Source organism: Limanda limanda, chromosome 3 (assembly GCF_963576545.1).
Source record: "Limanda limanda chromosome 3, fLimLim1.1, whole genome shotgun sequence".
Lineage (NCBI taxonomy): Eukaryota > Metazoa > Chordata > Actinopteri > Pleuronectiformes > Pleuronectidae > Limanda > Limanda limanda.
The window spans coordinates 14685356-14704907 of NC_083638.1; the positions used below are offsets into that span (position 1 = coordinate 14685356).

The following is a 19552-nucleotide window of genomic DNA, read 5'->3' on the forward strand; positions in this document are numbered from 1 at the left end:
CGCATCCAGTCACTGTGAGGGAACACCTGATTCCTGTGCTTGTGTACGAATATAAATTGAGTGTTTGTGGGAGGTTAGGGGGAGTTTGTGGTCATGAATCGGTAACGAGGGTCCGGGGGGTGGGATGGGACGACACACGTGCCTTAGCCTCCCTTGAGAAATGGCAGGTTCGATTCCGGCGCTGCTGCATCTAATCCTCAATCACAGCAAATGATTTCATTAGCGTGCATCGCTGATTCACCGACACATATTCACGGGCGAGCGGGGCGGCACAAAAATAGAGGGGGGGGGGGGTGAGATTAGCCGGTGAAATTGGAGGTTCACCAAACAGAATACGAGAATGCTGTGTTAGAGGAACAACCGCGGAATGGAAATAGTACAGAGGCGCCATGTGGAGCTCCATCAAAGCTCGGTGATGGGAATGTTGCACTGAAGCAACTTACAAACCTGCTGGCTGCTTGACAACACCCATTAGGACAGAGCCAAAAAAAAAAACAGGGTCGGAGCCAGGTATGGCCTCAGGCAGAGAAAACATTAATAACTTCTGTCAGACATCGTGACTTTAGATTAATTTGTCTTTTTACCTCAGAATACACAAGTTTCAATTTCTCGATTTAGGAGACTTCATTAGACTCAATTAAACCCCTGCAACCATTCCATATTAAATACATAACGTCAAACTGAAACAAATACACAGGATCAAAACACAGACGTGTCAGATGCTTCCCCACCGTTTCCTCTGAACTGATTTCAGAGTAGATCTTGCTTGCAGTGTTTGGACAGAATGCTGGCAGCTCCTGTGATCCTTCATCTCTTATTTTCCTTCTGTTGCTCTGGCAAAGCTGTTTTCTTCCCCTGTTTTTGTGAGTGACACAGGGAGACTATAGAAACTAGTTCCCTGTGTTAGCAAGTGAGTCACAGTAGTTTTTTTCCCCCTTTATTCAGCTCTTTCAATCAACAACGTTTCAAAGCCTCCTTATCTAATTCCCAGCTGATTCCTCCAACCCCCCCCCAAAAAAACGTCTTGATACTTTATTATGCTACAGATGCTACAGCAGCAAATAGTTTGGAAGGAAGGAAATGGAAAATCTCCTTGAAGAATAAACATCGCTGACAGGTGAAAGTCTCATGACCCTCAGGATTATGAAACCCTGTTCATTTCAAAGCTGCTTGGTCATCAATCAAAAGCGTTTTTTCCGTTTTCAATAAAATTGATCACTTTCCTTGCATAAAAGGTTCAAGACAGGTGATTTTGCAGCGATGCTTTCTAACATAAAAGACAGAGACAAGACCTCACGCGACAGATTCCCCCATCCGCCCCTCCCTAAGTCACTTATCTGTGATAATGGACCAGACTAAGTTCAGGCTAACTAATCAATCCCTGTGTAATGTCCATCTTTCCATAAGCTCCAACCTGTACCTCCCACAAAAAATGGGTCCTAGGAAATAGCTTTCCCTCATATCCCTCCAATCAATTCTGCAGTGACAAGCATCCTCTAGCACTCAGGAACAATCATAAACAAGAGGACGACATGCCCAGAGTTCAACCAGGAACAAGTATCCCGCCAGCATGAGTACCCCATGGGGTGGCATGTTTGCCCGCCTACCCCTTGTCTGACTACATCATTCCCTCAGTGCGTCGATGTCTTCGCACATCTCCACCTACGTCTCACAGATTGGCTTCAGACAGCTCTGACTCTGCACGTCTACATGGTCATCTAGTGAGGAGAAAATGGGGACATTTCCTGAGGTTTAAACGCCTAGGCTGTGCGCAGACAATCAGTATTTTCAGTACAACACTTTCCTCTTCTCACTTTCCATCACAGAGCTCTGTCCCTCCCAACCCTCTGGGCCTCTGGTGGTGATATGAAGGGTTCCTGGTTTTCTAACATGAGGTGTGAGGCCAACTTAAAATGTATCTTAGAGCCTTTTAGATGGCAGATTGTTCTAATGCAAAAATTCTCAAACGATAATCAGCTCTTAAAGGTAAAGTACAATGAAAATTCACTCACTTCACATAACACTTCTGGAGTCTCAGGGGTAAACTTTGTTAGAGCAGAATCCAATACAATTGAAGGCAATGGTGATCAGACTTCAGGCTTAATAAAAAAACAATAGAAAAAACACAACATGCCTCCATACTGATCTGGTGGTGTAATCCGAGGGTTCGCAAGCCCCGACAGTCAAATTCTACTTGACATAGGTAATTTACTTAATTTTTTAAGCCTAAACGTCTCTGATATCTTCCTATAGGTTGCCACAAGGATCCACGGATGTGCTAAAGTAAGCTAGCTTAGCCAATTCCCGTGGACCTTTTGGTTTAAAACACTGTGTAAATTACCTGGTTTCGAGTCGTATTTGAATGTCAGGGCTTGCAGACATCACACGAGCAGTATGGAGGCATGCTATGATTTTACTGTTTTACTACATCTGAAGTCTAGGTCACCATTGACAGTTGCATTGGATTCTGACTCCACGTGCTTATAATTGTTTTAATTCCATTTTATATCCTCTGAAATTCTGGGCTGTTGATGATTTTTTGTTGTTATTTTTTAAATGATCCCGACATCAGATAATGACATTGACATTTGACCAGTTAGCTGAAAATTGTAAGCAAATAGCATTACCATTCTCATCATCATCATAACACATCAACAACAGTGTTGCTGAAAACATAATTGTAAAAAATTATAAACATGAAATGTTCTCAAGTAATTATATCTTAAATCTGCCAGACCATGTAGTTATGCACGTCTTCAACCAAAAATTATCATAAAATCGCTTATTTTAAAATTGGTGAATGAGCTACTGGCCAAATAAACTGGCCTGGGTGGTGTGAATGCAACAAGAAAGTGGAAAATCTCTCGGCCATTCGTTTGCTTGACAATAAATCCAGTCAAATACATTTTTTTAATAAGATTTGTCGATAGAAATGGGGAGTTTGAATGTTTTTTTTACGGGCGTAGTCACTGTATGCTCTTGTTATGGTGTGCATGTCTGTAAATGTGCATGCCTGCAGATGAGTTCCATGTCGTGTGTATTGCTATAGATTATTACAGGGACTTCTGGGAACTGTAATGAGGGGGAGAGCGTGGTCACTGTGCACCTCTGCACGCGACTCTGTGATAGCCTGTTCGGGTCAAGGGATTACAGACTTGTCTTGTTAAATTAGGCTGCTGTAGCTGAGTGCTGTGACTGAGTTAGGGACTCAGCTGTCTCCTAGTAGAACCTGGGTCTGTCTCCGTGATGAGCTACAGAAAAACATGTGGAGGCATATCACTACTCCTCTCCTTTGGGAGTCAAGCGATACCTTATTCTCCTGTGTGTGCACTTTTCTTGACGGTGTCACCAGAATTTAGATGAATACACATGCATGAACACATGAAGGGCATTTTCTTGTCTCATCTTTCATCTTTAACTCTAAATGGGCAAATGCCATATATCCTATGTTTGCTCCTTGCATATAAATGCATTATTACCTGCAGCAACTTAAGCGCAACAGAGGTCTGATTTTGAATAATGGGGTTTCTATTAGCAGCGGCACAGGAGTAGTATGCTATGGAGCTTCTACAGTTATGGGTAGGGGTAGGAGGCAACCCACTGAGTCACATATCCAGATTGCTTTCAAATTGTTTTGTCGGTAGTGGTCCTGTGTCTTGCTAAAGGACACTTTGGCTGCTGATGAAAACGTTGGACCAATGACATTTTAAGTTGTGGAAGTGTCTTTACCCAATGGGGCACAGTGCCTTCAGCGCTACCATAGTTACAGTACTTCCTTTTAGCAACCCAAAATGTACATACATTCAACTTCTCAGACTCAATACTACCCTTCAGTGAGGACACATGTCTATGTTGACTTGACCATATACTGTAGCAGTTACAGGACAATATATGATGGACTTTCTTTGACATTGCAGTTTGTGTAGTGTGTTTGCTGAATGACAAAAAGTCTAGTTTTGGAGCTATTTTATATTTCAGTGGGTTTGAACAGTCTGAGAGCTACAACAAACCAAGTCAATGTACGTTATTGAGTGAAAAAGAAAAAAATAACCTTTTGATGATCGGGTAAAAGTCTTGACCCGCATTCGACTGTCACATTGATTCACCACACTTTTTTCTCTCACCAACACTCACACATTAACAGTTGCACAGTCAGGAAGAAAAACAACACATGCTTTCTACACACATAAGTGGCATGAGCTTGGAAGACAATATGAGCTCGTTAGGACATGGTTGACGTCTCTGAGGGAAGCCACTTGTTCACATGCTGTTATGTCTGAATATTACGATTGAGGGTATCTCACCGAACCCCTCTCGCCTGCTTCAAAAAACTGTATTATTATGATAAACTGGTATAAAATAATGATCGATGGGCCAAGAGTAGGTGAATTATTACCCCACAGGAAAAGTCTTTTTGGTTTCCTAACGTCTCTTCTCCATCTCCCATAAGATTTTGAAACGTTTATACAGAGGATAAATAAGTACAATCTAATATATACATTTAAGGATCAACAATATGTGATCCTAAATGAGATGGTACAAGAGTCAGCCTGTCTCGAAGCATGTTGTTTTATCTAAAAATGTAGATCATTTTTTGAAACACACAAAAAGCCTTTACACATGCAGGTATTAGTGCATAGGTTCCTGCAGAAAAAAGAGTACTATTGTGTAGTCCATTAAATTAGCTTCCCAAACATCAAAAGATGAATTTGGCATAGTTATAGAAATAAAGAAAATTACTGTCCTTTAAATGAAGATATTTTTCACACCCTCCTAGTCCCTTGATTAACTTATCATTTAAATAAATCTCTATCTATATACATTGTGTATAAATAAATAAAAAAAGAGATCAATCATGAAATAATTACTATACTAGAGCTCCAAGTTACCCAGTAAAGTCTCTTTCAAATCACAGTAAATTCAAGATCTTGGTAAAATGAAAGGTGGAACACAGTGAAGTTTAAGGACACAAAGAAAAAAGAGCCCACACATGGAGAGTTTGCATGTGATCTAGTGTTGAGGAGCACAGGAGGGTGTGATCAATCCTCACAAATTGGAAGGGAGTTTAGAGCGGACAGTTTGAGGTTCTAGATCTGATGAGTAGGTGGATGAGCCCCTCCGTAGAAGCAAAGACGAGGAGGCCTCCGGGGACTGAGTCTGGAGAGGTTGCCCTGGAGACAACTGGATAGGAGGAGTCATGTGCCCTGGCACTGAGCTACAGGGTTTGGGCATAAGAGTGGGTGAGGAAAAGGGTGAGGGGTAATATCCAGTTTCCACCAAGGAGTGAGGAGAATAGTGGCCGAAGGCCTGGGCAACCTCCTGGGGCAGAGATGGGTGTGAACTGGATAAAAGCCTTAGGTCCTCAGAAAAGCGACCCAGTGGAGAATCTCTCCCTGTTGTTTGTGGCAGACTGGGAAGCTGTGAAGGGACAGATGACTGAGGCATCAGCAGCGAACTGTGGGATCCTGTGGTACTGGAGGGGTCACTGTAGTGGAAAGTTCTGCCAGCCACTGGGCTTTGAGCAGTAGGGCTGGGCGCCCCTGGGGTAAGGCAGGGGGAGGCATTTGCTGAACCATACTGGGCCAGTGAGGCCAGGGCAGACCTCTCTAGGGATATCTGGTGTGGAAGAAAGCCAGACTGGAGGCCTGAAATGCTAAAATGGCTGAGGGAAGATGGGGAGCCTTCAGCAGGCTGCAGGCTGGGCTGTCCTCTGCTGGAGGATGGGGAGCCTTGTGTAGGGGAATGGAAGAGGTTTAAGCCACTGGTAGTCCTGCCTCCCCCAGCAAACTGCTGCAGCGGAGCCACCTGAGGGGGCTTTGGAGGTGGCTGGCTATGGAGAAGCTGCCTTGGCATAGGGCTGGATGAGCCAGTAGATATAGGACTCTGACAATGGGAGGAACCAATATGTCCAGCTGTAATTCCAACAGAGGCCACTCCTCCAGGACTAGCTATAGCCCCTCCAATATGACCCCCTACTGCCCCTCCTGCTGCTCTGCCAATATGTCCTCCAATTACCCCTCCCCCTGTCCCACTAAACCCTCCTCCTGTATGGCTAGTTGATGTAGTTGTTGATCCACTGGAAGCCTTTCCTAACGATCCACCAGGAGTCCCTAGCATTCCTATCGATCCACTAGAGGTTCCACCAAAGGATCCTCCAGTGGACGTCACTACAAATAATTCTCCAGTGGCCCCTTCTACTGATCCCCCAGAAGCCCTTCCAACTGATTCTCTAGATACCCCTCCCATTGATCTCCTGGCTGCATCACTTATTGGCCCACAAGTAATGCCCCCTTCTGACCCACCTGATGCTCCACCTGCGAACCTGCCGTAAGCAGCACACACTAACCCATCAGAGTTCCCTCCCAATAATTCCCCTGAGATCCCTCCTACTGACCCACCATTAGCTCCTCCCAAAGCAAAGTGCCCTTCAAGAGTAGCTTCAGTTGTTCCAGTTACAAATTCCTCTCCATTCCAAGGAGGGTCTCCTCCAGTAGCGTCTTCCACAGAACCTCCTACCGCTCCACCTGTAGACCATCCTGTGGCACCACCACAGGCTCCAACTGCCCCTGCACTTATTCCTGACCCTGTGCTTCCACCTGTAGATCCCTGGTGGAAGAGTTTTGACAGAGGTGGAGTGCTGGTCCGAAAGGCCTGTTGATGCTGTGGCTGTGGGTGCAGCTGGGCCATACTAGATGAGGGTGATCCAGAGGATGAGTAAGGTCCAAAAGGGAGGGCAGACACCCCTTCCCCACTTGAACAAGATCCACCCCTACTAGGTCCTTGCTGGCCTGTGCTACCTGAAGCCTGTTGGCGAGAGCTAGTTGCCCCTGAAACGGAAGTTATTTGTTGGCCCTGAAAAGAGGCCAACAGTGGGATGTCCACCTCAGTGTGCAGTTTAGAGGGTGTGCTAGAGGGGGAGACCTTAACAGAGCCAGGTACTGTGGATGAAGGAACAAATGCATGGAACTTCTTGAATCGACTGGGAGGGTCCTTTAGGGACCCCAGAACCGAAATTGGAGGCCTGAAGAGTGTTGGTGGGAAGAGGGGATGGTGTGTCAGTGCAATGGCTACTGAGGTGGTGGCGGCTGCTGCTTGGAGAGGGGCCTGGATGAGGGGGGCCCAGATGACAGGAGTTGGCGAGGGAGGAGTCTTGGGTGGGGCATTCTGCATGAGGTGGGCACAGTGCGCCATGTCCCTATCGTGCTGCACAATCTGCTGGATGATCTCATTCTCCTGGTAGTTGAGTACACCAGAGCTGAGGTCGTGTTGAACCTTATGCTGCAGGATGGAGTTTTTCTTGCCTTCAAAACCACACAGAGACAAAAACAGACACAAAGTGACAGGTTAGATAAAAGACAGATAAAAAGAGCAGGATCATAAATCTCCTTGGCAGTTAGAACCAGGTTGACATGTGTGTACTAGAATAAGCACCCTATTTTCCAGCAACCCTTTCTAATAGAGCATCCTCACACACGAGATAGAAAATAAAGAAAGTGGGAAAAAGAATGGCAAAGTGAAAGCATGAAAGACCAAAGAATAAGAGAAACAACAAAAGATAGGCAGGGATACAGTAACTACCCTGAGACAGACGTTCAGAATGCCTGACAGCCTAAGGTGTAGGTAATGTTTGTTTAAATAGCTGTTACTGTGATTCCCTCGGTAACAGAGACAAAACATAAAGCAAACATTGTACCACAAGGTGCAGGTTCAGCCTGGGATAGAGCGTAAGCTGAGGAAATATAACAAGTCGGCATATATCTATTGATGTCATATTTTCTCCTCTGTTGTTGGTTGTTAATCTCAAAAGGGAAACATAAAAGAAAAAATAATCGAGGATCAACCTGACGCCATATTGCTATAAAATGCAACAGTCTCCTTGGAATAATCCATCATCAGGAAACAGTTTCTTTTCACAATTTTAAGAAATGTTTGCCCCTAATATCTTGTACTCCATTTCAATTATTGGGGCACATGTACATGAAAACCAAGTCCTTCGCTGTGTATCAAGGTCAAAGAGACAGGTTGGAGTTACATCATTATAACAGTCATACTAACTGCTAACAAACCTTCCAGAGAAATGTGTCCAACTTAGACCAAAAAGTCCATTAGTCATTGTTGAATGGCCACATAAGCAGTGATGGGGTTAATTCACATGACTGCCATTTTCAATTTAGGCCATGAAACCTGAAGATATTGTAAATGCAATTAGGCCTAGATCAATCTCCCCATTTTCTCTTATGACTCGTGGCAGATTAGCAGAAGCATTGCTGTGAGCTATTGTACCTACTGTACATTGAGCTTGACCTCTGCACCACCTGACCCTTTATCACCTTCATTCCTCCAGTCAGATTGTGCACAGTCCATCAAGACAATAATGAATTTCAGTGCTTTGTGAGTTACTTTATAAAGGGAAGAGGTTTGTACATGAGCATGCTCGGCAGCATGGAAGTACGCAGGAGACCATCTCACAGAAGCACGCCTATCAGCCCACCACATCTTTTCAAAGCAGCCATTTTCTACAAAGAGACTCCCTAAAGCAATTCCTCTATCTTCCATTCTAAACATAGCTGAGGATAAAACAGAGCATGCAGTGATGGCTGAGTGATGATACGGGTGGGCCCTTCAGTGTGAATTTTTCATCTGCTGAGCCTAGGAACAGTGATGGATATGGAGAGAAAGTCTATTGTATATGTAGGGAAAGTCACGCAGCGATTTCAAAACCACAGCTCTGTCAACCTATTTAAATGAAGATGACTTTGAAAGGTTTTGCCCTATTCATTTCAGAATGCCGAGCTACACACAACCTCGGAAAAGAAAACAAAGGTACAGTAATTCTAATGGTATTCTCCACTGGTTAAATCTACCCAGTCATATGGTGACAAGGTGAAAATAGGTTAATAATAAGCTTTTATTAAATGTAAACATAAATTATATTCTTGTATTCTTTATGGTCTCTACAGTTTACATCATATTAAAGATTTCAATCATACATCATCTTTTTAAAGATCATTTTCTTACCAATACGGTCCAGTCTGTCTAGTGCAACAGTTTCAAAGGCCCTTCTCATCATAGGATACTCCTCCAGCACCTCATTGAAGTTGTCGACAGACAGTGAGTACAGGCGACAGTATGTGTCCGCTCGCACGCTGGCTGTCCTTCTACCCCGCGTCAGCAAACAAATCTCTGCAACAAAACACAGCAACAAAAAAGAAGACAGCGTTACGTCATGGGGTTAAATCCATAAGCCCACTTGTGTTTGAATTTTAAAAACAATTATACTGGTGATAAAACAACACATTTCTCTGTAACAGACAGATGCTCAAGCGCCAACAGATCACAAAATGATCAGGAGTGTTGGAACGGAAGGCAAACCCCGAGCTGAGAGGTGGTTCATTGTAGGGCCCCTCATAGTCACATTTATTCGTACCCACTCCAAATCTCAAACAAATGTAATTGATGTCCTGGCCACAATTCCATCCACATATATGGGGTACTGCTACTGGACCACTACTGCTGTGGTTTCACGCCTGGTACTTCATGACAACACAGTAACATAAGACCCACAATTTCCCCATAGTTAATAATAACACAATTTACCTTTACCCCTTTCGACATGATCTAAAGTGTATGGTTGTATCTTCTTATTTTGTTCAGTATGACACAATAAAAAACATCTTTCTCAAATAGGTGTAATCTAGAGCAGTTTCATTTTTTAGCATTAAAAACAACAACTTTTCAGTAATCCATCGCAACAGCACTTAATGCCATTTTCAGAGCTTAGAGGTCTGCCAGCCCTCATGTCTGCACAGGAAAAATATGCTCCATTTAACAAGCTGCACTGTTGTACAGCTCTGTCACAGAGACATGGTGTGTGTGTGGCAGCACGTTGGCTCTGCACGAACGTGTGTGTGTGTGCGTACACAGATGGATGTAAACGTACTATGTGCGTATGCATGCCAGTATTTTATTCATGAGAGCAGTATGGGAGAGGTGGTGGTGAAAACATAGGCTAGATCTATATATACACACATTATGTCAAAAGTATATGAATACACTTAGATGAAGGTAATGTATATATATTGTATATATGTGTGTATTTATATGGACAGGGGTTAAGTGACAATGACGCATGTATTAACTACTTTCTACGTACTATGTGCGTATGCATGCCAGTATTTTATTCATGAGAGCAGTATGGGAGAGGTGGTGGTGAAAACATAGGCTAGATCTATATATACACACATTATGTCAAAAGTATATGAATACACTTAGATGAAGGTAATGTATATATATTGTATATATGTGTGTATTTATATGGACAGGGGTTAAGTGACAATGACGCATGTATTAACTACTTTCTGTGTGTTTGTACAAAACCCCTAATGTCTTTTCTCTTCAGCTTTCAGCTTATTCTCAACCCTCACTTCCTGTCTTCGCTATCACACTTCTTCATTTCCATCTCTCTCTCTCTCTCACACACACACACACAGGCACACAGATAATTCACTTTTATACCTTCTATTCCTTTATCATACATCAAATCAAATCTTTTTATCCAACTTATCTCCAGAAATCTCATGCATGTTTGACCCTCTACCCTCACTTTCTTTCTCTAAATTGCCTTTTAATTCAGTTTTACCCTCCAAGACGTTTTCCATTTACTGTAGAAAATGTGGATATTGTGTTTATATTTCACATGGGCGTCTGCTTTGGGCACTATTGCATGCAGTGTTTGTATGTTGGCACGATGACAGTGAAGAATATGATGTCATGAAGATGGTCGTCATCTCTGCTCATCTTCATTAAAAGCAGAGCTTATATTGAAATGATAAAAAAACCTCTACATGAATTTAGTATTGACTGCCAGCTCTTCTGTAAAAAATTCGTGCAAAATTTTCCACAATGTCAACACAGAGTACGAAGCATTCATGACACAGTGCAATGCATTAAACTGTACAGTACTTTGTACTCTTCGGGTCAGTGAGTGTGAAATGGTTATGATTGTGCTCAATGGTTAGAAAATTGAGATCGGGTAACAGATAAAGAGTGTATGTATGATGTGACAGGGCAGTGAGGGAGGTATATGCAGTGTGTATGAAGCATAAGAACAACATCATATGTAGTGTGCTCCTGTTTGTGAGTGCATGTGGGTGAGAGAGAGGGAGCGAGAGAGAGCATGGGTGAATGGACAATGCCTGGGTTAACTCAGAAAGCTGTGTGGATGTGATAGATAAAACCCAGTGCTCGCCTGCCTGTGTTTGTATGCACACTGCGTGTTGGCACATGTGTTTGTGTGTGCTCACTCTTAAGTGTGTGCTGGAGGGGGCAGCCCCGGTTGTAGCTGTGCTGGGGGTCCATTTCCCGCAGCGGTGCTCCAGTAATCCCCTCTGGAGAGGAGCATCGCGGCTCTGTTTTAAATCCTCTTGTACCGTGGCTTTCTGGATGAAGCCAATACTGCCAAGATGAGGCGATGAGCTGCAGTGAGCTCTATGGCCTCATCTAACTGTCTTTGCAGAAAGCAAGTGAAGCCCAGACACTTAGCAGTGCCATCTGAACGACAAGCACAGAAAGAGAAATAAAAAATCCATGGCAGGGTCTGGTGCAACCAGCCTCGAGCTACACAATAAGAGATTAGTGAACATCTCTGAGTGCAGAGGGGCTAAATGCAGGCGGCTAAAGGCAGGAGGCTGCTCTGAAGATCAACACTGTCCTGAATATCTGGAACTTTAACATCAGAAGTCAAGAAAAATATGGGTCCAAATAAAGTGTCTATTTGGACATTTGTTTTTGGTAAAAGTGGATTAAAATAGGGCAAAATTAGGTTTAAATGTTTGTTTAAACCATATGTTTATTGGATATTTATTATGTATACAGTCCATATTTATTTGTACAATACTGACCACTCCATTATTCAAAATATAAAACATATGACCCTGCTGTGAGATGCAAACTTCTGTATACTTCACTGTTCAGTTCAAGACATTTTTTTGGATGGTTTGAGACTTACATTCAATATATTTGTGAATGCTCTACTCCCAATGCTTATTCACATCTCCTGTGACTCAGTGAAGCGCTCCTCAAATCCTGCATGAAATCACCGAATGGGCTTTGTCGGTGTAGCTCTGCCTGTATTCTATAAGATGTGCATGTTTTCTCCTCAAACCCAGCAGCCGCTTCTACAATCATTCATTCCTGTGTGGTCCTCAGTGACAAAGAGATGACTCATAAGCAGCCCAAAATGTTGGGCTTTGTTAGCTCAAATTAGCAAAGCTATAATACCAGCATGATACAAGATAACCGGTGCACTGATATCTGGCTGAGAATGAAATGTGCTTTTGTACTTTCCTGTTCTGCTTTGAGTTTATCTGGCTCAGCAACGGTATGTGCTCCTAAAACTGTGTTTAGAAAGTCAGTGAAGTAGACACAACACTGTCATATTGACCAAAATGAAAACTCATCTTATCATAGCCATGATGTGTTTCTCTTTCACATTTAAGTAACAATGCAGTGATTTAATTTGAATAATAATAACATGTTATTTTAGCTCTGAGGAGGGAAGAGTAAAATGACAGTTTTTTTCTGGTACAGCCTTTATGACCTGGGTTCTTATTAGAAGGACTAGAGCTGTGCCTGTTCAAAACCTGCCTGTTTGGAATGGGATGTTTTCTTGCCCTGTGTTAATGCTGGTTGCAGTTTTATTTCTGAAACTGAAAAAGGGACCTGCAGTAATTGAGCTGAAGAAATGTAAGACAGACTACAGGACTCAGTGCACAGAGCCCTGAAACTGACGCACAAATAGCTGTTTAATTGTTTATCCCATGTTTGGTGACGCTTGACTCAGTCCGAAGAACACTGAACTAGAGATGCTGTTGCTGATGAGTCCTAGCTACTGCAGCTACAGAGCACTCTAGTAATATAAGGTTTATCAACATTGACTATATCTCATGTACAAATGAGCCATAATCCAACATACTTCCTAGGGCCCTTGAAAACACATACACCAAGTTGAAGCCGGTAAGATGAACTGTCCTCCTGAAACCTACATTCTACAAACAAACATATTGATCTGGAACTGGTTGATAGATGATTAACCCAGAGTCCCTTGCAACAGCTCTCAATTTTACGCAAGATTTCAGTGTTTTCTATAGAGCAGACTGAAACTATTTTCTTTAAGATCGAATTTAATGAAAAGTGAATATAAAATAAGGGTTCTTAATGTTTATTCCTCTCTGTATAACTTTCCAACGATAGCAACATTAACATTATTGGCTGATTTTATGTATACATGTGCAAATACTGGCCTTTGAAAGTGCATTTAAATAAGTTTAAGTCTGTGAGTGCCTCTGTCTATATGTCACTGAGTGTGTGTGTGTGTGTTTGGTTGCCTTTCTCCCTGCTTATGACCGTGCATGGATGTGAATTAATGAGTATGAGCAGGGCTGCCTGGTTTGTGATGAAGTATCTGTGTCCTGCAGCCTGGTCTGGCAAAGCTCACCTGGATTCTGATTCCTGCTGTCAGCTCCCATCTCCCTCCCTGACACTGCCCACAGCCCACGGAGCGCACACTCTCTAACCTTTTGAAGCATCCGCAGTAGGCTGCCTGATTCCCCTTGACATGTCATGATAACTCCCTCACAGCATTAGCAATACTACGCAAACACCTTCCGTTAGGCTAGCAAGCACAGGCAGGTAGAGGATATCTGGTGTGGTTCAGCACAGCAGCGGACGCTGGGCGCCCGTCATTTCTCATTGTGTCTTTTTTCACCCTCTGAATAGGTAAGAAGTTAGATGTTTATGTTTGTGAGGAACAAAAAACACAGTAAACCAACATTCACGGATCAGAACATGAAGTACGTGCAAGTGCTAATTAAGCTCATTTTAATTTGAAATCCTTTATTCAAAAGACTTTCTAACTTATTTTATTTTAAGTTATTGTTGGCATTTCCATTGTTCTACTTATAACACTAGTAATGTCTCCTGTTCACTTGGCCTTTGTTAATGCTGGTTGCAGTTTTCTTTCTGAAACTGTAAAAGTGACCGGCTGCAAAGCTCAGTCAACAGAACCCTGAAGCTGCTGCACAAAGAGCTGTTCCCCTGTTTATTAAAAGTTCAGTGAAGCTGGACTCAGAAGACAGAACCCGCAACTAGTTGTTTTTGTTGTCAAGAACGCACACCAATGTTGTGAACTTGCTGTTGTCATGAACTACGACACTTACATAAATGAGTCCCTAAATGAGTTGCGCCTGTTTGTTCAGATTTTAAATGTCCACATTTCACCAAATTGGACACTGAGCTTCCTTGGGCCCCTCCAAATACACATGACAAAATTGAAGGCGATAAGATCAATTGTGCCTAAGTTATTCAAACCACATACAGACCAACAGAGAGACAGTCTGAGGTTTCTGGAAATATTCAATTGGTAGGTGATGCTTATGCACTGCTGGTATTACGTCCCTCAGGGTGGCAATGTTTGGCTGTTGATAATTCCACTACTTTGTACCTGACTGAAATTTCACCAAAAACTAGTCAAACTTGCACAATATACTGTAATCTCCCAGAAGAAGAAAATGAATGATCTCACAGCTTTATTTGTTTTTTTGGACAGAAATATCTGAACTATTGTGTATATACAGCCATGGGATTTTGGTGCAGGCATTCAGGTTCCCCTTTGGATTTTGTTTAGTTATTTATCCCTTCTCTTTACATCTAGTTCCATCAAAAGGATGAACATTTTACTTCCAATCAATTTCCATGTGTTTATAATGCACAGGAGGGGAATTTAAAACTAAAGACATTTTCCATTTGGAAACACACAGTGAACACAGTAAACATGAAATCTATTACACAACAGCAGGATAACGTTGTTATTATGAGCATGTTGGAATGCATGTTAACATTTAGCTGAACTGACACACGTGAAGCAGAGTGAATGATTTACTCACTCAACCGACTCTTTAATCCAACAAATTGAGTAAAAAATGCGAAAATCCAGTAATAACCCAAAGATATAAATAAAGTAACTTATATATCAGGAAAAAAGCATGAGCCCCAAGCATCTTATCAGTTATACAAAACATGACACTTGACTCACAACAACAAACTCAGTATCTCAGTGTTATGTGTCATATGACATCGCACAGCATTTTATCATTTCTCATCCTATCCTAACCAATCTGTCATTTTATATAAGACTCCAATATATATTACCATACCCCCCATTCTGTCACTCAGTTAGCTGCTGCCGTGCCTCAACCTTCAGCTGAAGCTGCTTCAGAATAAGAGGTGTCGGGCAGGGCCGGCCCTAGCACATTTGGCGCTCTAGGCAAGCTTCACTCCTGGCGCCCCCCCCCCGAAAAAAAAAAAAAAAAAAAAAATTCAAAACGATTTTCCACAAAAACGTATAAAAGGATGTCTTTCTTCGTCGAAGTTGTTTGGACACACACACACTCTAATCATAAGCCTCAATGTGCTAGCATGTTCTGACAACACCGTTTTCGCAGCAATAACGACATGGAGCCTTCTGTTCCTCATCCAGACTGCATCTTGTTCAAATTAAACACAATTTCAAGTACAAGCATTTCTCTGAGTGTAACTGCATTTTAAAGTGCATAAAACATACATTCAATTATTATGGTGTCTCTTTACTTCAAACATTATCACTCATAAAGAAATATAAACATTTACAATATAGACCTATTGAACATTGGCTTATAAATGGTCTTATAAGGCACAATAACAATACATGACTTAATTACAGAGTCTGTTTGTGTCGGAGCTGAACTACACCCTGTCTAAAGTAAACAATATACTATCTCGACCCGCCTGCAAGACGAAGCGCAGGTAAAATAAACACCTATACAGGCGAATTTAGCCCCGCCCACCTATTGGCGCAAGTGTCCCACTGCACAGCGGAGTTTCTAAGTTTTTACCATAGACTGTATATATGGTTTTTTTCCAGTCTAAGTAGACAATCAAAACGATATCAATATGTCTCAATGACACTCGTGGTGATCAAGCGAAGCTTTAGGAGCTAACGTAGGTGACTCTCACCCACTACTAACCCGTAGAATACAGGATGAATGCAGCAGCAATGAAGACACGGAGCATTCAGTTCCTCATCAGGACTGCATCTGGCCTGTGGGAGGACGTTACCCCCATAGAGACAGTCCGGGATGCAACTGCTCCCGTGCCAAACGTTCCACCTGAGTGCTGCGGTCGTTTACTGATATTTCTCGAATTAAACATAAACCACGTGACTATCTCTATATAAGTAGGAATAATCTTTAATTACTGTTAAAGTCATTAAATACAATATTTTGGGGCATACCACATATAGAAGGGGGCGCAAAATTTTTTTTTTTTATATATAGATTTTTTTTTTTTTTGTTTTGCTGGGTGCAGTTTTTGGCGCTCCCCTCTGAGTGGCGCCCTAGGCAACTGCCTATGTCGCCTGTAGGAAAGACCGGCCCTGGTGTCGGGTGTTAACTGGGTTAAGGACCACAAGGATTACCTGGGCCTTCGCTGCTGCCAGCCTCTCTCACTGACTCACTAGTCAGGGTGGTCAATTGGCAGCTTAACAGACCCGTCATTTTGAGCTCAGAGGTACACAAAAAAGTGATGGGGAGCAGAGAGTGGACGAGTATTAGTTCCCTAACCCAGGACTTACCAAGAGTATGGATTTAAAGAGCAACCATTTGCCGGGGAACCAATCAGAGACAGAGTAAGCCAAAAAGATGACACAGGAGATTGCTGTGTGGTCAAAACATACTCTGCCGCCACCGCCTCCAACTCTCTGGATGTGTCTCTATCTTTTCACGCCGCCCGCTGGCAGGGCTGCTACAAGTGACTCACTCAGAGGCAAAGTGAGCCATCTTAGCGGTGCAATCAAAGGCAGCTTTTGATAAGCACCTCTGACTGGCATGCAGGGCCGCCACAAGGTCACCGAGCTCCACTCCAACCACAAGAGAGCCGCGGTCTGCCACTGGCAACACATCAATAACCTGTTCAGACTGGGAATGACAGGGTGGCGGAGATGCAGTGTTTCGATAATTGTTTCTGTACCGAACTATAAGGAGAGAAGGAGGCAGGAGGGGGGGTGGGAGGGTTGGAGTGTGGGTGGAGGGAGGGTGCGTGTTGTCTTTCTGAGCCCAGAGCAGCATCCAGAGAGCGGGCTTGGCAGCGATCCATGTGTCCCTTGGCGTGAGTACTGAAGTCACATCACATTTCCCCTCTCCACTGGATTGCTGTGTGCCCAGCCGACGCTGCCGTCCAGGACACGTCGTGTCCACTTTAGACTTTAGGCTCTCTGGCTCGAGCTAATCCAGCAGCTAACAAACTGGAGTAGACTGCTAAGTATATAATTGCGTAAATAATTCATGTTGTCTATGAATGAATGAGTATACGCTACATGCGTTTGCCGAGATGTTGATGAGCGCATACGCACGCCATTTGCTGTACTGTAAACCAGAGGCTGCTGACGATGAGCTTGCTTGACAAAAATGAACAATTGGACAGCTTCAGCTCCTAGTTCTCATTACACCGTCACAAGTGCGCCCCTCACCCATACATTAATAAAAACACAGACATTTTAAAAATACTAATTGCTTTCGACCTTCTGCATGCTGATCTTGAAAAGCACACTGAGATCCACATGTGCCACAACCCCCCTTTCTGATGCTGCACCAATTAATTTCATGAATGACTAACTCGTGTTTGGTTATAAACTCCCAGTGGCTCCAGGCCTACGTCACTGGCCCCCACCCATACACCCCCAGTGGAGTACCACTGCCAGAGACAATCACAGGATAATGGAGTCAAAAGCCTTGTGCTTATAATGCACAGGAGGGGAAAATAATTACACATCAAAAGATTACGATTAAAGCAACCAAGCCATTTTCTGTTCCAAAATCTGTTCTACACTACACGTGTTTACGCATGGAGAAAAAAGGTCAGATGTGAATGCATTCCTGGTTATGTATTGACATGCATTCTCCAAACTTTAAATAGAATTCGAATTCTGTTATTTACACCAGTTATTGTCTTAAAATGTTAGAATGGCAACGCCCAGCAGTCACTTTAAATCAAATCGAGGTGCAACAAACTGCACACATTCACAAAAATATCCGTCCACTAAAGGTCTTTCACCACAATAAATGAATGTCAAGGAAAATGTTGATAAACGCTGACTTGCGCAATGTTAAGAAGGTGAAAACAAAATCCTGCATCCAACCCCGATCTAGATCCGCCAAAATCGTAATGGTTTGTCCCTGACCTATACCCCATCCCTCCACCAAGTTTCATGGTCATCTGCTCACGGTCAGGGGTGAAAACATAACCGCCAAGCTGAAGGTAATGACAAGTTTTGTTACATGAGTAAAGTAATGACTGTTTAACAGGCTTGGAGTTTGGTTTTCCAGACATTTTTATCGATGATTTGATTTCGGTTTCAGAATCTACACCGTTAACTTTGAGCATATTCATTTCAAAATAGACTTATTAAATGAATGAGGATGAGCAGGGTGTATATAAGTGGCGACATGGTTGTTGGGGTGGAGCTATGGACATCAGGTCATGCTCATTGAGGACATATTTTAGGGATGTCGAGGTTGAACAAATTTATGCTGTTGATCAAAATCCTAAATTTAGCCAAAGAGAACTTTTGTAAATTGCTCTGACTGACTGCATGTCAGTAATTTTGTCTGCAGACGTGTTGGGTTGTGAACTCTTTGTTATAATTATCGCATGGAAGTTGTTAATGTTAATTTACTTTCAATGTTCCATTGTGCAATGGTAGAAAACTTAGGAAGTACTCTTTCACAACTGAATATTCATTTTTTCCACAATCAAATGTGTTCTTTAATTATAATTTGGTTAAATAACCAAATTCATTGACAGCCCTAGATGGCCTTGCCACCTAGAGACACACTCCAGTGTCTTTGAGTGACAGAACATCAAACTGTCACACAAACATGCAGCACAAACAAGCCTATGAGCTCACTCCAAACTCCGACTGAATCGTGAGCACTGCCTCACTGAGAAGAGACCTTGGAGGGAACATTTTTGGAGAACGAGGCCCTGGAGCGAGACGGGGTCATGTTGTCAAAACTGTTGACTTTTTTTAGCATGTGTGGAGATAGATTGGTTGCCATCTTTTCATTATTTTTGTGGAAACCCCCCTCTGACCCCTCTGGAAGAGAAGGACTTGAGCAGGCAAGGCGTAATTAAACTCTCAGGAAGGTCATGTGCTGTTGAATGCTTTGCTACCATTTCTCTTTACTTCACAGTGTCGTCTAAAAGGATACTGGACACACTCATTTCTTTTTGGTGAGTGCAGTATTGCAAAATGTTTCATAAGCTCTGCAGTTGACATATTCTCTGACCCTGATTAAGAATGTAGCATGAGTTAAATGAGTTTAGACTTAAACATTCTTATAGTATGTAATTTCACAGCTTTCTGACATATTTGAACACACATTTCTTCATTTCCACTACATCAAAAGCTATGCTCCTAATTTGAGTTTGTCCTACATTTACCAGACAGACCAAGATGTGA

At 42.7% G+C, this 19552-nt stretch overlaps 1 protein-coding gene across 1 annotated transcript in view; it reads right to left on the reverse strand.

Moving 5' to 3' along the window:
* Nucleotides 1–5046: 5046 nt before the first annotated feature.
* Nucleotides 5047–19552, reverse strand: part of hcn4 (hyperpolarization activated cyclic nucleotide-gated potassium channel 4) — a 71781-nt gene continuing 57275 nt past the window's right edge. The window contains exons 7-8 of the mRNA XM_061068488.1: nt 9019–9183; nt 5047–7301 (exon numbers count right to left, since the gene is read on the reverse strand). Coding sequence (XP_060924471.1) covers nt 5047–7301; nt 9019–9183 — 2420 coding nt within the window. The remainder of the gene's footprint in view (nt 7302–9018; nt 9184–19552) is intronic.